At 31.9% G+C, this 18,114-nt stretch overlaps 2 protein-coding genes and 1 long non-coding RNA gene across 5 annotated transcripts; 1 reads left to right on the top strand and 2 right to left on the bottom strand.

The window, feature by feature from the left end:
• The first annotated feature begins 1,781 nt into the window (after positions 1-1,781).
• LOC129891350 (uncharacterized) lies at positions 1,782-9,910 on the top strand. Of its 2 annotated transcripts, none has more exons than XM_055966671.1 (2): positions 1,782-2,592; positions 9,760-9,910. In XM_055966671.1, exon 1 carries the CDS (start codon positions 1,886-1,888, stop codon positions 2,558-2,560), a length of 675 nt encoding a protein of 224 aa, XP_055822646.1. In that variant the 5' UTR covers positions 1,782-1,885; the 3' UTR covers positions 2,561-2,592; positions 9,760-9,910. The 2 variants fall into 2 exon arrangements, with proteins under 2 accessions (XP_055822646.1, XP_055822647.1); XM_055966672.1 differs by lacking the exon at positions 9,760-9,910 and adding an exon at positions 6,446-6,503 and having other exon boundaries at positions 1,846-2,592.
• Positions 4,676-8,371, bottom strand: LOC129891351 (uncharacterized). Of its 2 annotated transcripts, none has more exons than XR_008767178.1 (5): positions 7,684-8,371; positions 7,373-7,435; positions 7,217-7,305; positions 6,541-6,777; positions 4,676-5,899 (listed from the first exon to the last, which is right to left on the bottom strand). It is a non-coding gene; the product is annotated as an uncharacterized LOC129891351 (long non-coding RNA). The 2 variants fall into 2 exon arrangements; XR_008767177.1 differs by having other exon boundaries at positions 7,077-7,305.
• On the bottom strand, positions 9,903-12,974 carry LOC129891349 (NAC domain-containing protein 73). Its single transcript, XM_055966670.1, has 3 exons — positions 12,611-12,974; positions 12,308-12,497; positions 9,903-11,174 (listed from the first exon to the last, which is right to left on the bottom strand). The coding sequence occupies exons 1-3, from the start codon at positions 12,734-12,736 to the stop codon at positions 10,615-10,617; spliced, it is 876 nt and encodes a 291-aa protein (XP_055822645.1). The 5' UTR covers positions 12,737-12,974; the 3' UTR covers positions 9,903-10,614.
• Positions 12,975-18,114: the final 5,140 nt, after the last annotated feature.

An 18,114-nucleotide genomic window follows, 5' to 3' on the forward strand; every position in this document is an offset into this window, starting at 1 on the left:
GTATTGGATGGTCCCTATATATATATCCACTGCCTAGTAATCCTATGATTCACTTTATATAAATAAGACAATATTCATTCAATTTGATAATGAAATCTTCAATCTTAAACATGATATTTACCATTTAATTGGTATTTTAGTTCACCTTAACAGGAATTCCACTAGCAATAATGGATGCTATTATTTTAAGATAAATAAATCTTGACAGATAGATGATAGGAAGAATGATATGAGAAAAAAGGCTAGTTTGTAGGATCAAAAAAGGGGGTTCAAATGTTCAAAGTAGGGTCCTTCTTCCACTTTGTTTGCCACTTTAAAAAGGAAAATAAAATAAAAGATATGGCCTTTTCAAAAACCTAGTGCACAATTAACCTAATGTGGCCTATTTGCTCATTAGATAAACAAAGTTTATGTTATAACTAGCGAAGATATTTTGCTTCATGCATGATTGGGGTGCTCACAAAACACTACTCCCACCTTCCTATTTTACGTGGTTTTGTTTGATTAGGGACGGAGTTTTTAAAAATCAAAATATATTGGACAGATCAAAACAAGTCAAGCTAATAAATGAACGGATCAAAATTATTTGAATAAGTCATGGACTACATAATCTAACTCGTCCAATCCTTATGAAGTTTTAATTTCTTTCTTATGCTTATTAATAAAGGAAGTGTGTCTTTAAAGATTTTTAATTATACATGGGGAAGGAAAAGGGATATGAGAAGTGGGATCAGAAGATAGTACCCCTCAGTCTTAATTTATGTGGCACTTTTTAAATTTTTTAAATTTCAATAAGTCTATCTTTAATCATAAATTTTTTATACATCTTTTAAATATTTTGAATTGCCAATTATTGTGACATATATTATTTTTTACGTAGTTTACAAATATATAAATTTCATTTCAAAAAAATTGAAAATTTCATGCGCAAATTTCCAATCAAACTTAAACTATTTGACTCTAAAAAAATGAAAAGTGTCACACAAATTGAGACGAAGAAAGTATTAGATATGAAATCAAATTCTCACTAATAAGATTAGAGTTTATGAAGTCAATCAAATGAATTAGTAAGACTTTTTGAGTGATTTAAATATTTATAAACACATTTAATTTAGACACTATTACGTACTCATGAAGATATAAAATCTTGTTTGGTATAGATTTTAAACTTAAAAATTGAAATTTGAAAACTTGAGGATTTAATATTGCGATTTTTGAAATTTGAAGTTGTGTTAGGACATGCATTTTTCTACGAAAGATTAGAAGTTTATGGGAGAAATTATTAGGAAAAAATACGCGGATAAGCAAACATATACTAGTTAATTAGCTAACATAGCTATAGTTTGAATTAATTATGGGTGGCGGCAAACATCTAGCTGTAATTACAGTTTGAGTTTTTTATAATTCGCGCAATTATACAGTTGAGTTTTGTATAATTCGCGTGATTTATACAAACTTTGTGCGCGAATCGAATTGTATAGCGAAATATACAAAACTACAAATTGTATAGCGAATTGTACAAACGTTGTGCATGAATTGTGTAGTAAAATATACGAACGTTATACAAAAAAAGCAAATTGTGTAGAGAATTATACAAACATATACAAATGTTGCGCAAATTATACAAAAGTTGTTATAACTATAGTTACGAATTGTAATTAGCAAACTATAGCTATGAAGCATAATTAAAGTATTTTTGATTGGCTATATGCCAAAATTCCCCAAATTATTATGTAAGCCCAAAATTTAACATTTGGGTCACGGCCCAAAATCCTTTTGTCTGGACTAGACCTTGTACATGTTCTAATCGTTTGGCCCATTAACCCCACTCACATTTCAATTAAGTTCCGACTCGCCGTCACCGGTGATCGACCCTAAAGAGATAATGAAGTTCACTGACTCGCCAGTGATCGACCTTAAAGTTCTCGATTCTCACTTAGCTTTCCATCAAGACAATGGATCTATGCATGTCGGCACCAGTGTATGGCCCTGTTCTCTAGTACTCGTCAAGTTCGCCGAACGGTGGCATCCTCAAACATGCGCCGTCACCCCAAATCCCTATTCCGACATCCTTAACTTTCAAAATAAGCGCGGCGTCGAGCTTGGAGCCGGCTGCGGAGTAGCAGCCATGGGGCTTTTCTTATTGGGTTTGAACAACGTCGTTATCACTGATATTGCTCCGGTTATGCCGGCCCTAAAGCACAATCTTAAGCGAAACAAGCCTGTTTTGAAGAAGTCTCTGAAAACGGCTCAGTTGAATTGGTCTAATCAGGATCAGATAAAGTCTCTCGGCCCCCCGTTTGATGTTGTTGTTGCTGCCGATGTGGTGTACTTGGAGGAGACGGTGGGTCCGTTGCTATCGGCTATGGAAGCTTTGGTGGGAGAAAACGGTGTCGTTTTGTTGGGGTATCAGCTGAGATCTCCCGAGGCACATGAGAAGTTCTGGGAGCTTTGTGGGGAGATGTTTGATGTCGAGAAGGTTCCACATGAGCATTTACATCCAGAGTACGCGTATGAGGAGACAGACGTTTATATTTTCAGGAAGAAGAAGAAACTATAGGACCCTCCTTCGAATTTTTGTTGTCTTAACAGGTGAGATCTTTTGTGTTAATTAAGATGTTAATTGATGTTGAAATTGTTGAGTATTGGGATGAAATGGTCAAGATGGAGTGAGTTGATATTGAAGATTCATGTAGCAGAGACTCACTAGCTTGGAATTTGTTGTTATTGAGTAAATTAAATTTGAGCTTGGATTTACAAAGAAAAGATCGAACTTCATACTAGATATGTATACTTCTAGTCATAGGAGAAATAAGGCTAGAATTTGATTCCTTGTGATTCGAGATATATGGCTAGAATTTGACTCCTTAAATGATAGAGCACTGTTCTCTCTGTAAGAGTAACATATATTGTACAATCTTCCACAAGCATTGAGAAGAATAATAATATTGGTTGAAGTATTTAAGCTTTTAGGCGTTAAATAAGCAAATGAAGGGTCAGCTTCAACTTTCAAGTCTTAACTATTTTTCGTAAGACCTTTTTTTACCAATGGTTTTCTTGGTGTAAGAGCAGTCACTTGTCCAGATTAGACCCCCAAAATAAACTGCTACTACTACTATGCCTCAATCCCGAGCTAGTTGTGGTCGATTGTATGAATCCTCAATATCATAAATGCAGCCTCTGCAACTTTCCATTGTAAACCATTTGGCCCTGTTAAGGATTGGCGGCACAGTTCTTGCCCTGATAAAGTTAGATTTTTGTACATGACACATTTCTTGTGACTGCACCTACTCCTATGGTGCCTAATTCGACAACTCCTTTTTTCCTCATATCTGTTTTGCTTGTTTGCATTGACAATTGGCATTGAAAATAACGTCCAACTGGTATGACTCCATCATATATATTTGAGATTTTAGTTATTAGACCAGAAAATAAGAACCTTACTGATCTTGTTTACTAAGAATGTGAGAGACTGAGAGAACTCTTATTGTGTCCTGTTTACTTCTTCCTAGTTCCTTGTCTAATGTGATCCCTTCTAGCTGTAGATACGAGACCAACCTTTGTTGCAGTCTCATTTTATATAGATGTTCTTTCTTACCCAAAAAAAAAATAGGTATCTTCATTTGTGTGGTTTAGTACCCCTACATGTGTGTTCAAATCCAATAGATATATACATGTAGGATGGGAGGGTGGTTCTTAACTTCCTTAATTACAATTTAAGCTGAATTTATTTCAACTCTGCAATGGAAATTTGTGTTCTTATGCATTTTGTTCTTTGATTTTTTAAAATTTTGATATCTGATTGTAAAGAATGGGTACTGATTTTTAAAATGTTGTGGATAGGCCTTACTATCATGCCAGAGATCCTTACAATCACCATAGACTTGACAAGAACTAACTTGGTGTCCATAGGTTTTCCTTGAATTTGCATCTTCTAGGTAACAATGTAACAATGGTGGACCTGATTATTTATATCTACTAGGAACTAGAGGGGCATGGCCCCTCTTCCAACATTAATAAATATGTTCTACATAAATAATAAATTTTATAGCTGAAAATTATATAAGCGATAAATTTCACAAGGAATCAATTTATTCAAGTTATAAGTATTAGTAATATGGATGACCTAGTAAGTAAGTTAGAAATAAAGTATGTTCATTCAATCTGCAAATTCTACACAATATCAAATCATCAATAAAATAGAAGACATTAAATGTTGACACAACTCAAACAACCTGCACCCAAAAAAATCAAAAAAAAAAGAGAAGAAAAGGAGAATGCTCAACAAGTTATTAGGAACATTCTGCTTTTACAATCTAACATTCAAATTCTAGTGGTGGCACAATTTATCGAATGTGACATGGGGAACAAACATTGCTATTTGTTGTTCCTGCAAATTATTGAAAATTGCACCCACACCAATGCATGTTCCTGTTGAGCGTATCAACTCTGCTATTTGCATAAATCGAGATTGAAAATTAAGAGAATACGAAATCAGGCCCTCCCATAATTGAGCGTGCTTGTTTTTTTTGTTTCTGGACCTTGATTATTTTTCCGTCACCTTACCTCAGTTGAGGTATAATTATATCAAGCGTCTTTGAATAATACATGAGTTGGATCCATAAGAACTCGAAATAAAAGTAATGACCTCTTCAGTTTTCGTCCAGAATACTATTTTCTTCCATCACTTGAAACAAAGCATACATTAGTTTAAAAAGATCCACATTCTTCTTTTATGTTCTCCATACTCCATTTTCGTATGACCCCGTGAACTTATTTATGCACCATTCACCTCTTTTACCCCCACATTTTTTTAATTATCCTTCTCCAAAGTGCCTCTTCTTTCACAATATATGTCCATAACCATTTCATGAGTAAACTACAATTTGTTACCCTTATTCCATTTATTCCTAAACCCTCCTATTTTCATGTCCAATATGACATTGTCCCACTATATTAGATATATCGCTTGATTCTCTTCATTTTTTTGATATTTTTTCTTTCTCATTTCATTCAACTTCTGTGCTATTTTTATATTATTGCCATTAATTAACATTATTTTTTACCTATAGTTTAAATTATTATTTTTTAGTCTGAGCTGACATAAAATTAGACAACAAAATCAAGATGTTAAACAACAGAGACATCACATAGAATCATGACTTGACAAAATTTAAATATGAAATTCAGGTTTAACAACAGAGACATCACATTGAATCATGACTAGACAAAATTTAAATATGAAATTCAGGTTTAGAGAAAGCAGCTATGAGTTAAAACATGCACCTTATAGTACCACATGCTGTTATCATCAGTGTATCCTCTATAAGTGTGAGATGTCCAAAATAATATTGGAGAGACTTAGTCCTGGCACAACCCCTAAACTAAAGGCATACTCTCATAGGAAAAGATCATTTTTACTTACTATATATTTGTGAGAACTATAAATGCATAACCTTAAAAGTGTTTTACAACAGTTTATAACCTTGATAATGTCATCTAACATGAGTCATACACTAATTTTTCCTTTTCACGTCTATTCATCACCTCGTTCCATATCTTAGTAGCCTTGTGTTATGTTCCTAGAGAAGCCCACATAAGTAGTTTGAAGACTACATATTTCATAATAAAATTCTTGCAAGTTCATGTTGTCTACATTATCTATTTTATTAATAATAGGGAATGCCAAGTTTTTTGCCCAGTTTTTCTAACCTGCATACTACTTCAAATATGAGCAGAACCATACTTAGATATTTTCACTGACTAACATTTGTATCACACATTAATAATGTGTCATCAATGATATAATGTGTGAAATGCTTACCTAGTAGTGATGCATAGTTCTCACCTTACCATTGCACTTCAATCGGAACACCATCACTACAAATGCTTTTGTACCCTGCATCAAGACATTCTTATTAGTAAGCATAACAACATAATAAATTATCGTCCCAAGTACTAAAACTTTCAAGATATGACAGATAACACCATAAGTTAGTACCAAATAAAATGAGTAAGGCATATTATCAAATATCATAGGTGCATAGCATAAGAAGTGTTTCCGATTATGAAATACATTTCAACTTGTTGAAGTTGCCACAAATCTGCAATGCGAGTGTTCTGAATTTGTCAAAATTGGCAAGTGTCATAGTTGTGGGGAAGCTGCTTCAGATAGGGCCACCACCGAGAATTTTTCCTACTTGTTCACTTTATTTAACAGAGCAGTAACAAATTATATCTTAAAAATAAGCTTAAAGTTATAAACATCAAATATGAAGGAAATTACCATCACTGATCAAATAAATCACAAAGAGCAAGATAAATGGTAACTAATCACTAGGAGCAGGATAAATAACAAACTATTATAATGTTTAGCTGCAAAAAAAATACTCATCTTCTTAAAGATATTAAGTTATTTCATTTTCATCATCTTTTAATTTTGCAGAAATGCAAGTCTCTACAGTAAAATTTCACTGCCAATCTACTACCGTGATGCTACTTATTCAAACTTGAAATATACTGACTCAAGAGTTTAAATACCTGATGCAACAATGAACATCATTTTGACTCATGTCTAGTTTCTTCAACTTTTATTTGCCAAATAACTTTCTGATTGTAGCAATAAGATGAGGATTGAGATGAGGTGCCATATCCATCAAAACAATCTAAATGCCACTATTGGGTCGCACATGTGTGAATTCTTCTTCTTTGCCATGGTAAGCACTTCCTCAACTTCACTAAGCATATTCATTTCCGTTTCCTATTAGAAACAGACACCTACAACGGAAGACAACATGGGAGTTTTAGGTCAGATCCATATATATTCGATCCCTTCGCAAAATTGCTAGAAACAACAACTTCTAAGATACAACTTGTATCATACAACCAACCAATGGTGATTTTTCTAGCAATAGAGTAGGACGATTGTTATGGTTTCTCCTAGGTATGACAAATAAGACAACACGTGGTCCAAATGACTATCTCCATCCTTGAAAATACATTAAAAAAAATAATAGTGTTTTCACACGGAAATATTACTAAGCTTCCTAGTATTTCAATGAGGATATGTTTTTCACCTTGCGTTTACCCAATGTGTTGGTTCGGCAGGAATGGAGTGGAAAGATTATGTCTTACAATACAAATTCTTCATTGATTCGTGGTGGAATTTCAGAAATTCATCGATGACATTGAATGATCTACTCTTTATCTTGCTCACCTCTGCTTCCATCAGCCGTCGATACCGCTAGTGCTAGCCCAATTTTTGTCCAGTAAAATCTCCAAAATTAGAACCGTCTTATCAACCAACTTCAAAGTAAGATCACAAGTTAAAAGGACAATCAAGAAATTGACAGGACATAAATGCATTACTGACCTTTGGAAACTTTTTTCAGTCTTTCTCTATTCATTGTATTGATCTTCTTAATACCATCGATAGCTACAAAATTGACACAAAATATTGGATGAGTACATACATGTGCAAAATAATTATCAAAGAGACAAAGGCATAAGAAATTTCACAGCAAATTAATTTTATTTCCTATTAGGGCCAACAATGAAGGAGAAAGGAAAATAGTCCCCAAAACAACAACCTATTACAGTCCTCTCTATTCTCACAATTGAATAATATTTTGCCTAAGATATCAAAAAGAGGGAGACAAAAAAATCCAAAAGCTGGAAGCTTACCTTTTAGTCATAATCCAGAGCAAAGCTTAAACCACGATTAAAAATCCAAAAATCACATACTAATTTTTTTGAAAAGAAAACCAAAAGTGAGATACAAAATTGAAACTTAAAAGTGATGAAGGAAAGAAACAAAGAGAAATAAAAGAATCATTGAGTGAAGAACAGAGGAAGAAGAACTGAAAATAGAAGTAAAGAGGAAGCAAATGTCTCAAAAAAAATACGTCTAACTAAAAAAAGAGGAAAAGTCAAGGGCTGCAAATTGAGAGCAATACACGTGTTAAGCAGATTGCCAAGAATCATGCCAAGCTTATAGTACAATACATGTTACTTTTCGTACAACTATCAAATGCAGCCTGTGCTGAAAAGGATAAATTTAATAGTTCAACTCACACAACATGTTATTACAATTAACTACTGCAGTGATCGTCCTTTTTTTGTTGGCTTATATACGAGGGTAAGGTGTTGATTTTGTTGGAGTCTTCGTTCCTTTTACTGCTTTGGAGTGTACAAGATATCCTTTTTCTTTAAAGATCCTTGATTGAGTGATTCTTACATCATCTCAGTTCGAAAAGCATCGCCTGCACCTTCACATTGAACTATTAGCGCTCTTGATCCAATCAAAAGAAGTAGTACTTCTCATGAAGTAATACACTATGACGTTAGTCGTTTTCCTTTTGAATTTCTCAAGGTTTCTCTAAAGCTTCTTTCTCCTTTATTATGAGAGTTTTCTCCACTTGAATTTCTTAATTGTTAGTGATGTATCCTAATTCTCCACCCAAAGAGTTTCCTCCAATTCGTACAAAAAGTTGTATGTCCCCAGGGAAGTTGCTTGGGAATCTCTCTACCTGTACGAGGCATACATGTGCTCAACAAGGCAATTGACTATTAACTTACCTTGTCTTTGAGGTTCGCTCCTATGCGCCTTCACTGTTTTTTCACTTTCAACTAGCTTTCCTACTTTCCAAACAGACCAAGGCAGTTCAACTGAATAGTCACACTTGCTGATATATATCCCCGCACAATTAGTGGTGACAAATGGACAGGTTGAAAATGGATCATATCCTAACCCACCCATATTCATGTGGGTTAAAAATGGGTCTGGTAAAAATGGATTGACCCATTTTATTATACTAAGTGAGAAACCATTCTACTTTAGTGAAACATGTATCACTCAATTAAGAGATAAGAACTATTTTGGTCGATAGAAAAACATAGGAAAATGAATTCATGTCAAAAGCCATTGCATATAATTTGGCTTGTTCAACTGGTTGAGCACCTCCACCATCAAAACACTATTGATCCTTCTGGGGTGGTGGAAGAAAAGAGAAGATAATTTGCTTTTGGAATTATATGTACAATTTTGAGTGAGCTTGCAGTCTTCTCTTCTTTTTTGCAGCGAGCTTACAGTTTTCCCTTAGGGTTTCACATTATCTTCATTTAGAGATGCTAGCTTGCCTTTACGAATGGATGTTAGGGGTGTTTGGATTGACTTTTTTTAAGTGACTTGTAAGCTAAAAGCTAAAAATCATAAGGATGTGCAACTTTTGGCTTTTGGACTTTTCTTACTTTTTTAGCCTTAAAAGCACTTTTTGTGTTTGCCAAACACTTCAGAAATTAAAAAAGAGCTTAAAAGCCAAAAGCCATTTAAAATAAGCCAATCCAAACACCCGCTTAGTTTGCTTTTCTATGGGCTCTTCAGTTGATTCCAGTTGGCGTACCCTTCAAAACAAGGAGGTTTCTATGTAGACCATGAACAGGCACTTTGGTTTTGTTGTGCCACCCTTGCTGGCCGTTTTGAGGCGTTGAGCGTCAAAGAACAATGGAATGGATTAACGTTAGAAAGCCGTTACAGAGTGTGGGAGCATGAGAGAGAGAGAGAAGTTGCATACTGATACACATACAGTTAACTGTGATTGAACTTTCTTATTGCATACAAGTAAAAACCCTTTCACCTCGATTATTTTTCAAAATATAAAGAGAGTACAGATTCAATAAGTTTTAACATATAGTTGTGCAGCAGGTGAAACTTGCAATACATTGTACTCCATCTAACAAGTCTGTTATGTGTTGTTGCAGAAAGGATCGTCTATCTAGTGTCCAACTGCAGAACACCAGGCAGGAGGATCGTCTATCTAGTGTCCAACTCCAGAACGCCAGGCAGTAGGATCGTCTATGTAGTGCCCAAATATATATATATATATATATATATATATATATATATATATATATATATATATATATATATATTTATATACCGAGCTTAATAATATTCTGATGCCAAAGGATACCAAGTACAATCGTCAACTATGTAATATTTTCGCTCGTTGACAACCCTGCGTATGGCCTATTTTGATGAAAATGCATGTCATAGAGCTCAGTTTTACACACTATATCAGCACAATTGTTCCTGAGTGCTATTTTGGGCCGTCAATTTGCTATTTACTTTAACTTTGCAATATAAGTGTACTCCAACTTGTTACTTCATTATTTTCTAAATTACTAATTTCAGTAGTGTCAAAATTAGTACTTTATATCACCAGTAAAATAGAAGTTAAATTCATTCAAGGTGCTACAATTTCAAAAGTGCCTTCTGTAAAGTTCCAAATATGAGAAAGCATAACTATTAGTACTAGCATAAGAAAATAATGAACAGTGAGTATATTATATCTTTGTACAGTTGAACTTCGATTAATTAGTTACTCTCCCAGTCAAGAGCCATGTACACTTATTTCTTCAGCCTAGTTCACTGTACAAAGTAAATACCAATAATAATACATAAAATAACCACATCAAAAATATAAACATAATTAAAACTGAAAAATTATAAGAGAACTCTTGCTTATTCTTCCCGGTCCTCCTGTCCACCCTACTCTTTGTTTCAATAACTTATTCAGTGTGTGATTGTCTTATCTAAAAGGACAAAAAGAAAAGTTAGGAAATAAATGAAGCGTCAGGGAGATTATTAAAATTCGGAAGACGAGGAGTATTAGTCGTCATCGTCGTGGTGGGACGATTATTATGTTCAAATTGTTCAAAGGATATGAGAGTAGTTGGATTGAAACATTGAACAAACTGAGATCCCACTTGACCAATACTTGTTCTAACTTGAGGAAGAGGACAATTATTTTTGAGTAGAGAATTATTATTATTGTTACCACCACATTGTCTTGGTTGAGTTTGATAAAAAACTTTTGAAACAACGAGTTCACCTTCTTTCTCATCTTCATTATCACCAAGATGATATTGATGCATTACCCAATTTGTTTTCTCAGGTTTTCTTTGTTTACCATAATTTGTATAGAGAACAAGTATTTTTTTGTGGCCTTTCACTTTGTTTTTGAACACAACTGGCCTAGTTTTGCCTGTTTTGTGCCAACGAGTTTCATTGCCTCGTATATCTGTGTGTACTTTTCTTCTTTTTCTTGTCCCTGTTGTATATGCTTTTGATGGTCTATGAAAAAAATGTCGGACTAACCCATCTTTTGTCACTCCTGCATGCACCATCCATCAATAATCAACGACAACATATTCAGTGTGAATTCACAAGAGAAGTCTGAAAACGATGAAATTTGTCTCAAGAAAATCATCCATTAATAATCATAATCAAGATATATTTAAGTTATACACACAGAATGTAAATTTACATGTGATAGAAAGTTATTTACTTATGAATTTGATTTCTTCTTATATAAAACGCGAGACTAATGAATTCAGTATTATGCACAATCAACATGTCATCATTACATGCTATAGCAGGTAATTTTTTCAAGATAGTAAGTCTCATATTTAGAAAAGGCTTACGAGTAGGTATCCTTTGAGTAATCTGACAATATAAATAATTAATTATATAAACAAGGTATATAACTTAAAAACTCTATCAATTTTGCTTAGTTACGAATTACTAATACTCATTATGGAGAAAATATGTATTTTTACCTTATAAATGACATGATTATGTATATATCTCTTACTCCTTGAACACTTTAAACTTAAACTCGTTTAATAATCCAAGTGCAAGTGCATATTAGCACTCTATAATAACCTCATGATCATCAAACCGTGCATGAAAACATTATCTTTGTTGTTTAGCCTCATAGAAAATTTGTTTCCAAATTGTATTTGAGAATGTAAGAGAGTTTGGACATCAAACTAATTAAAATCAATTCACAATAAATCAGTACAAAGAAAAGAACAACTCTGGATTATTTAACTGCTTATAGAAGATTTCATTCACAATAAGGTAAATCAGTAGAAAGAAAAGAACTGAAATTTGCACTTGTATATTAACTCAAGATTTCTTAAAATATATAACATATTCACATTAATTTATATTATATACACTCTCGGTGCAACACTATCCTTGTATAAATTTGTTTTAGTAGATAACCTGTCTTATTTTTCATTTATGATCCCACTTATATAATGAAGAATTAGATGTACGTGTTTATCTTTAATTTTAGATGATCTAATAGTATAAAAGTTAAACTCACTTAGAATTATAAGTTTTGGCCATTTTAAAAAACACTACAAAAACACTCAAATTAGCTATGAACTTTAATCTATTGATAAATTGTTCGTAGCTAACAGAATTTTTTAATAATTCACCACTAATTAAATGAATTACCTGGTAACTTTTCTGGATGAGTATAGCAAATCCCATTTTCTCCCTCTAATGTTTGGATGAATTCATCAATTAGTGGATGAAGTTTGTGTGCATCCAATCTCACTTTTGCCTCAAGATGTTCAAGAATCTCTTGATCACTTGGATCAAACTTCACCCCAGCTGGTAATCCTGGAAGATTGTGAATCCCAGCCTATACTTCAATTATTATTTTTACCACAAAAAGAGAAAAATAATAATTAAAATTTAATCATATTATAGATAACCAAAATTAAACAATAAATTAAAGAAAGAAAAATTACTTACCTTTTCTTCATATTTGATCAAATGACCACAAGAAGGACAAGTCCTAATTGTTTTTGTAACACTAGTACTATTCTCATAATTACTTGAGGGAACATTATTGTGAGAGTCAATATTGATACAAGTCATTTCTTGATAATTAGGGGGAAAACCCTTTTTCCCACTATTGTTCACTAAGTACTATTCCAAAATAACAAAATTTGTAGAAGGAGAGACAAAGGGTTAAAAAGAAAAAGGGAAAAAGCAACATGTGTTTACTCATGTTCTCCCCTCAAACTAATTGTTCTTCAAAGTTGGGAAGGTATAATATTAATTGAAATTCTACTTTTTGTATAGTACTACTTCTTCTTATTACTTATTCATCTTACACTTAAAAAGAAAAGAGTTTTGCTATACACCTAAAAGATTAAAAATTAGATGTAAAAGTTGAGCAATATAATTAGTAGTACCAAAAATGGGAAAAAATAAAATAAAAAAAGAAAGTGCTTGCTTGGGATTCACTTCTTCTTTAGCTCATTTAAGTAAGAATGCTTCAAGTGGAATAAATGTATATCTTTGTGAAGAAGAACCAAAAGGGTATATTTTAATCGATTATTTCATTGACAAGGAACATTTTAATAAAGACAGTTTACCATAAATTGGTAAAAAAAAATTATTATTTTTTTAAAAAACAGGAGTAAAACTTAAAGTACTTGAATGTAAATAGGGCAACCTTGTATTAGCTCCTTCAACCGGGCATAGCTACATCCACCCTTGTCGAAAAATTATATTGTATATATAGATTAAAAAATAACTTTTTAAAAATATATACTAAAATTTTTAACACACTTCGCAAAATTTTTAACTTTAGAAACCCTCCACCCAACCTCACACACAAAGTTACAGTTCTAATGTCACCCTAGAGTGTACACAAAGACAAAACAATTTCGGGTAGACTAGAAACAAAAACAAGAGGAACTTTAACATCCACCAATAATAACATTGCTTCACTTAAACTTCTCATGCAATGCAAGAAACCTGGCCACACAAAGAGATAGAGATTGAAGACATGAAGCCAAGATTTGAATTTTATGGGTTTTAAATTTTGAGATAGCGATTAGAGATATTAGGTGTTAGTTAATTGAGTTTGAGTTTAATTTTTCGTTTGTATATATCTAGTGATCAATTTCTTAATACAAAATAGAGTTTGGACTAAAATTATTGAGTTCGACCATATATGTAGGTTGTACATAGGTAATCATTTAGCTACGCCCCTCCACATAAAAAGCTTTACGGCAGAAGTGGATCTAGATGCGTTCTTAAATTTTTTGTCTAGTCAAATATCATTATATAAAATGAGATAGAAGGAATAATATTTTTATGTATTAGATTCTTAGTGATCAATTTGTTGGACATATCGAACTAGGATAATGGTAGTTTAACCTTGTCTTATATATTCCATTCAAAAGTTTTGTAAAGAGTGTAAGAGTTTGGCATTTTCTGATTGCAGAATTTACTATCCAAATTTAATTTGTCAAATCTAAAGTTGGTGGCTTTGTACCAAACGGCCGGTCACAATAATTGTCATATCCTTTGTGTAGACTGGAATAACATTTTACTATAATAGCTGAGTATATTTTGGAATCAATTTTTTTATGTTATGTTATATTCTATGCTCTCTATAATATCATTTCGCTGTAGCAATCAAAATATATCCAGATTATAATAGCATTTTTTTTTGTTATTTTATATTTATGCAAACCTTAAAAAAAATGGATTCTTGTAGTTATGGAAAACTAGATTCTTAAAGTGTTCCTCTACATTTGAACAATTATTCAGAACCCAACTTTTGTAATCTTGAAGATTTTGGACATGTGATAAGAACATTGATAATTCTCCACTTATAGCTTCATCACACAATAAGCCAAAAAGAAGTATAAATAAAAATAAAATAAAACCTAAAAAGTCTTCAAGTGAATCCCCAACCCTACCCCAGCCCCACCCAAAACATGAGATCAAAGGCGAAGTCACAATAATAATAAATTTAAAATAAAATTATATATATTTATAGTAAAAATTGCTTAATACATATATAAGAATAATATATTCTGAGTATAGTAAATAAAAAAATATAATTCAAAATTTATATATTAAAATTTTTTGAATCCGCCTACCGACTCAGAAAGAGAGACAAACTATGAGGAGTGAGACGAGAGGGATTAAAAGTAAGTAGTGATGAATAATATTATGTTAAAGGGTTGATGGTGATTTGCAAAAAAGTTTAATTAATAATCAACTTTTTAGCAAGCATGATTACTTAATTATTTTCCAAAATCTACTTTTCTTTTTGAACGTGAGATCTTTAGCTTGCTGCGGTAAACAGAAATCCTATATATTTATTTATTTCATTCATCTTGGATATTTTGTCAAAATCTTAATTGAAAATTCAATTGATTTAAACTTTAGTTATTGTGAAACTAAAATATTTACCTAGTATGAACATGATGCATACAAGAGCTGCTTAATCAAATTAATGGCCTAAACATAAATTTCAATAAAAGACCTTTAACTTATTCGATAAAATTCATATGCATTTTTTTTATTTATAACTCGTTTATAAAATCGCTTTCAACCTTTTGAGGTGCAAAATAAAATTGTTTCAAATCAACAATTGCATATGAAGTGAACTGAAAGCTAGCTTCAAATAGCCTTTTCATTAGAATAGCCAAAAATGAATTGGGCCGTAACCTACAATTTCTTGGGCCGAAGGAATAGTAAAAGGGGAGCTTGCATAAACAGCTAATTGATAGAAATAAAATAGAGCTTTCTTAGCTATAGTTTACTAATTATGTTTTATGGCTATAGTTCTATTTGATATGCCAATTTTCATTTGTATATTTCAATGGAATTTAATAATTTATACAAATTGGTCTTCAATTTAATTAATGAAAATAGGTGATAATTTCGGTTATTAAAACGGAAAACAATTCCACAAATTATGCTTATTGTACCTGATTATAATTTCTAATTATCATATATGACTTGTATTTGTATAGATTGATTATTTGATTTTTCGATTACTATAATTACTAGATAAGTATCGATTGATTACATAGTTTGTATATGTATCAAGAAACTCTTTTGATTTGTATTTGTATCAATTGACTACAGGAGTTGCTAGATATGTATAGATTGATTATATATTTTTAATATTTATCGAAATTTTGTTTGCTTTATATTTGTATAGATTGACTACTTGAGTTTCGATGATATATATAATTGATACATAATTTATGGATGTGTATTGATTGAATACATAATTTGTATATGTATTACATTATTTGTATATATGAAGACTATGTATACATTTTTTTATTTGAATAATTTTTTGTTCTTATTGAATTGTATACAACAATGTATGCATGACCGTTTGATAAATTCAACTCCTTAAATAAACAGCATTAACATGTACAGTTATATCAAATATTCACAATAGGGGTTGCTATACAGATATTTGTATATGTGTACAATTGATTGAAATATACAAATAGATACTTTATACAAATGCACCTGAAATTATACAAATAATATCTAGATTGTAGAATTGTTGGTAATATAAATTATGAACCTTAAAAATTCACGCGTGGGTTAAAAATTGTGTAAATATACAAATCAAACTGTATACAATTACATTTATAGCAATAAACGTGGATGCAAATAAATTCATAGAGTCATATGAGGTAGTTATTTGTCATCCCAGCGGACCTTCTTACTCTTATTTATGATTTTGTTCTACTTTAGAGACAATGTCACTTGAGACTTGTGTTTTTTTTTCAAATCTATTGTAATACTTTAGAGACAATGTCTTTTGTTCATTCTTTCTCGCCGTGCTTAGTTCAATACTCAAAAACACTGCATTTAGCTACAAACTTCGTCGCTGGTCCGTCGCTATTTTGTTCCTAGCTAAAGAAAGCATGTCGCTAATTCATCGCTAAATAGGATTAACAACGGATTTTGCTGTTTAGCTATAAAATTTATCCGTCATTAAAATCAGTTCTTTAAATAGTAGTATCTTCGTTAGTACTGAGTTGCCACGAGTTCTTTTGACAGATGGCGAAGACTAGAGCTACTGTTGCTAGTTGTAGAGGGGAGGCAGCTCCCGAAATAGTTACTGAAGCACCAACTAGGGATAGGGATAGAGCCAAAGCTAAAGGCCGTGCCCGCGGCGCCAACGAGAGATCATGCTAGGGTGGTCTCTCCAAAGCCTCAGATTAATTTTAGAGAGGACCAGGTTCACAAAAATATATAAGTTTTAAGAATTGAGTTTCAAGCATAAATTAGCTTAATCAATAGACTTCAGCTTAATTATATGCTCAGTCAAATTGAATTTCTAATAGAGTGATTAGATATGAACTGAAAACAAATAAAAATGAATAAGTCATTAAACTAAAAACAATATAGTCATGAAATAACCCAAAAATAAAATGAAAAACACCATACACTTATTCTTTTCCACTCTGATTCATAGCCTTTTGTGACGATTACATATAGCTCAAATCTTAGTAATTAGGCAGAATTGAGCTGCTACATTGCAAGAGTAAGCTTGACTACACCTCTTGCTAATAAGTAGCCAATTTTTAGCTCATATATATAGAGAGAGAAATATTTTCGGTCAAAACTATTGTAAAATATAAAGAAACCACACACGAGTCACGACCTTTGTCCGTTGTATGAGGCATAAAAAGTTATTGTTTTACGTGTTGTCATTACTAGGAGTAACGTTTTAGTACTAAGTTATTCAAATAAATGATTTAAAATGAAATCCCTTCAATATATAAGAGATTGCACGAGAATTCTAATTTGGTAGGGTGACGTTATTCACTACTAAAAATCAATATTTTCTATTCAACTTGAAAAATAATTCAGCACCTTTTTCCATAGATAATTTGATTAAATCGATGAAAAAAAATAGTAATATTTTCATACGAAAAAATTTGAAAGCTTCGCAATATTTCAGTGACACTCGATTTTCCACCATGTATCTTTTTTTTCAATCATGAGTTGGTTTGATGGGAAATGGGAGGAAAAAATCACACAAATATCACATTGATTAATTTGTGTAGGAAAAACCTATATTTCTAGTAGTGATTAAAAGTAATAATGAAAAACAAAAGTTACGTACTGTATAAAAATCATTAGGATTAAAAATGTAGTAATTGTTTTACTGAATAATTAACATTAAAAAAATCATCTCGATTATGGAGAAGAAACAAAAGAGAAGCTTCCACAAATTTCAAGCCTTCTAAAGGAAAAAAAAAGTTTCCAAAAACCCTAGTTTTCCCAAAAAGTATATAATTAGGAGAGTTTAAATTTTAGTAATTGTTTTATTGAATAATTAACATCAAAAAATCATTTCGATAAAAAAAAAAGATAAAAAAAAACAGCTTCCAAAGCTTTCCATTTAACCTTCGAAAGGTAAAAAAACCAAAAGAGGTTTCCGAACTTGTTCATAATTAGGAGTTAGGTTT

The sequence above is a fragment of the Solanum dulcamara genome, chromosome 6 (assembly GCF_947179165.1).
Source record: "Solanum dulcamara chromosome 6, daSolDulc1.2, whole genome shotgun sequence".
Lineage (NCBI taxonomy): Eukaryota > Viridiplantae > Streptophyta > Magnoliopsida > Solanales > Solanaceae > Solanum > Solanum dulcamara.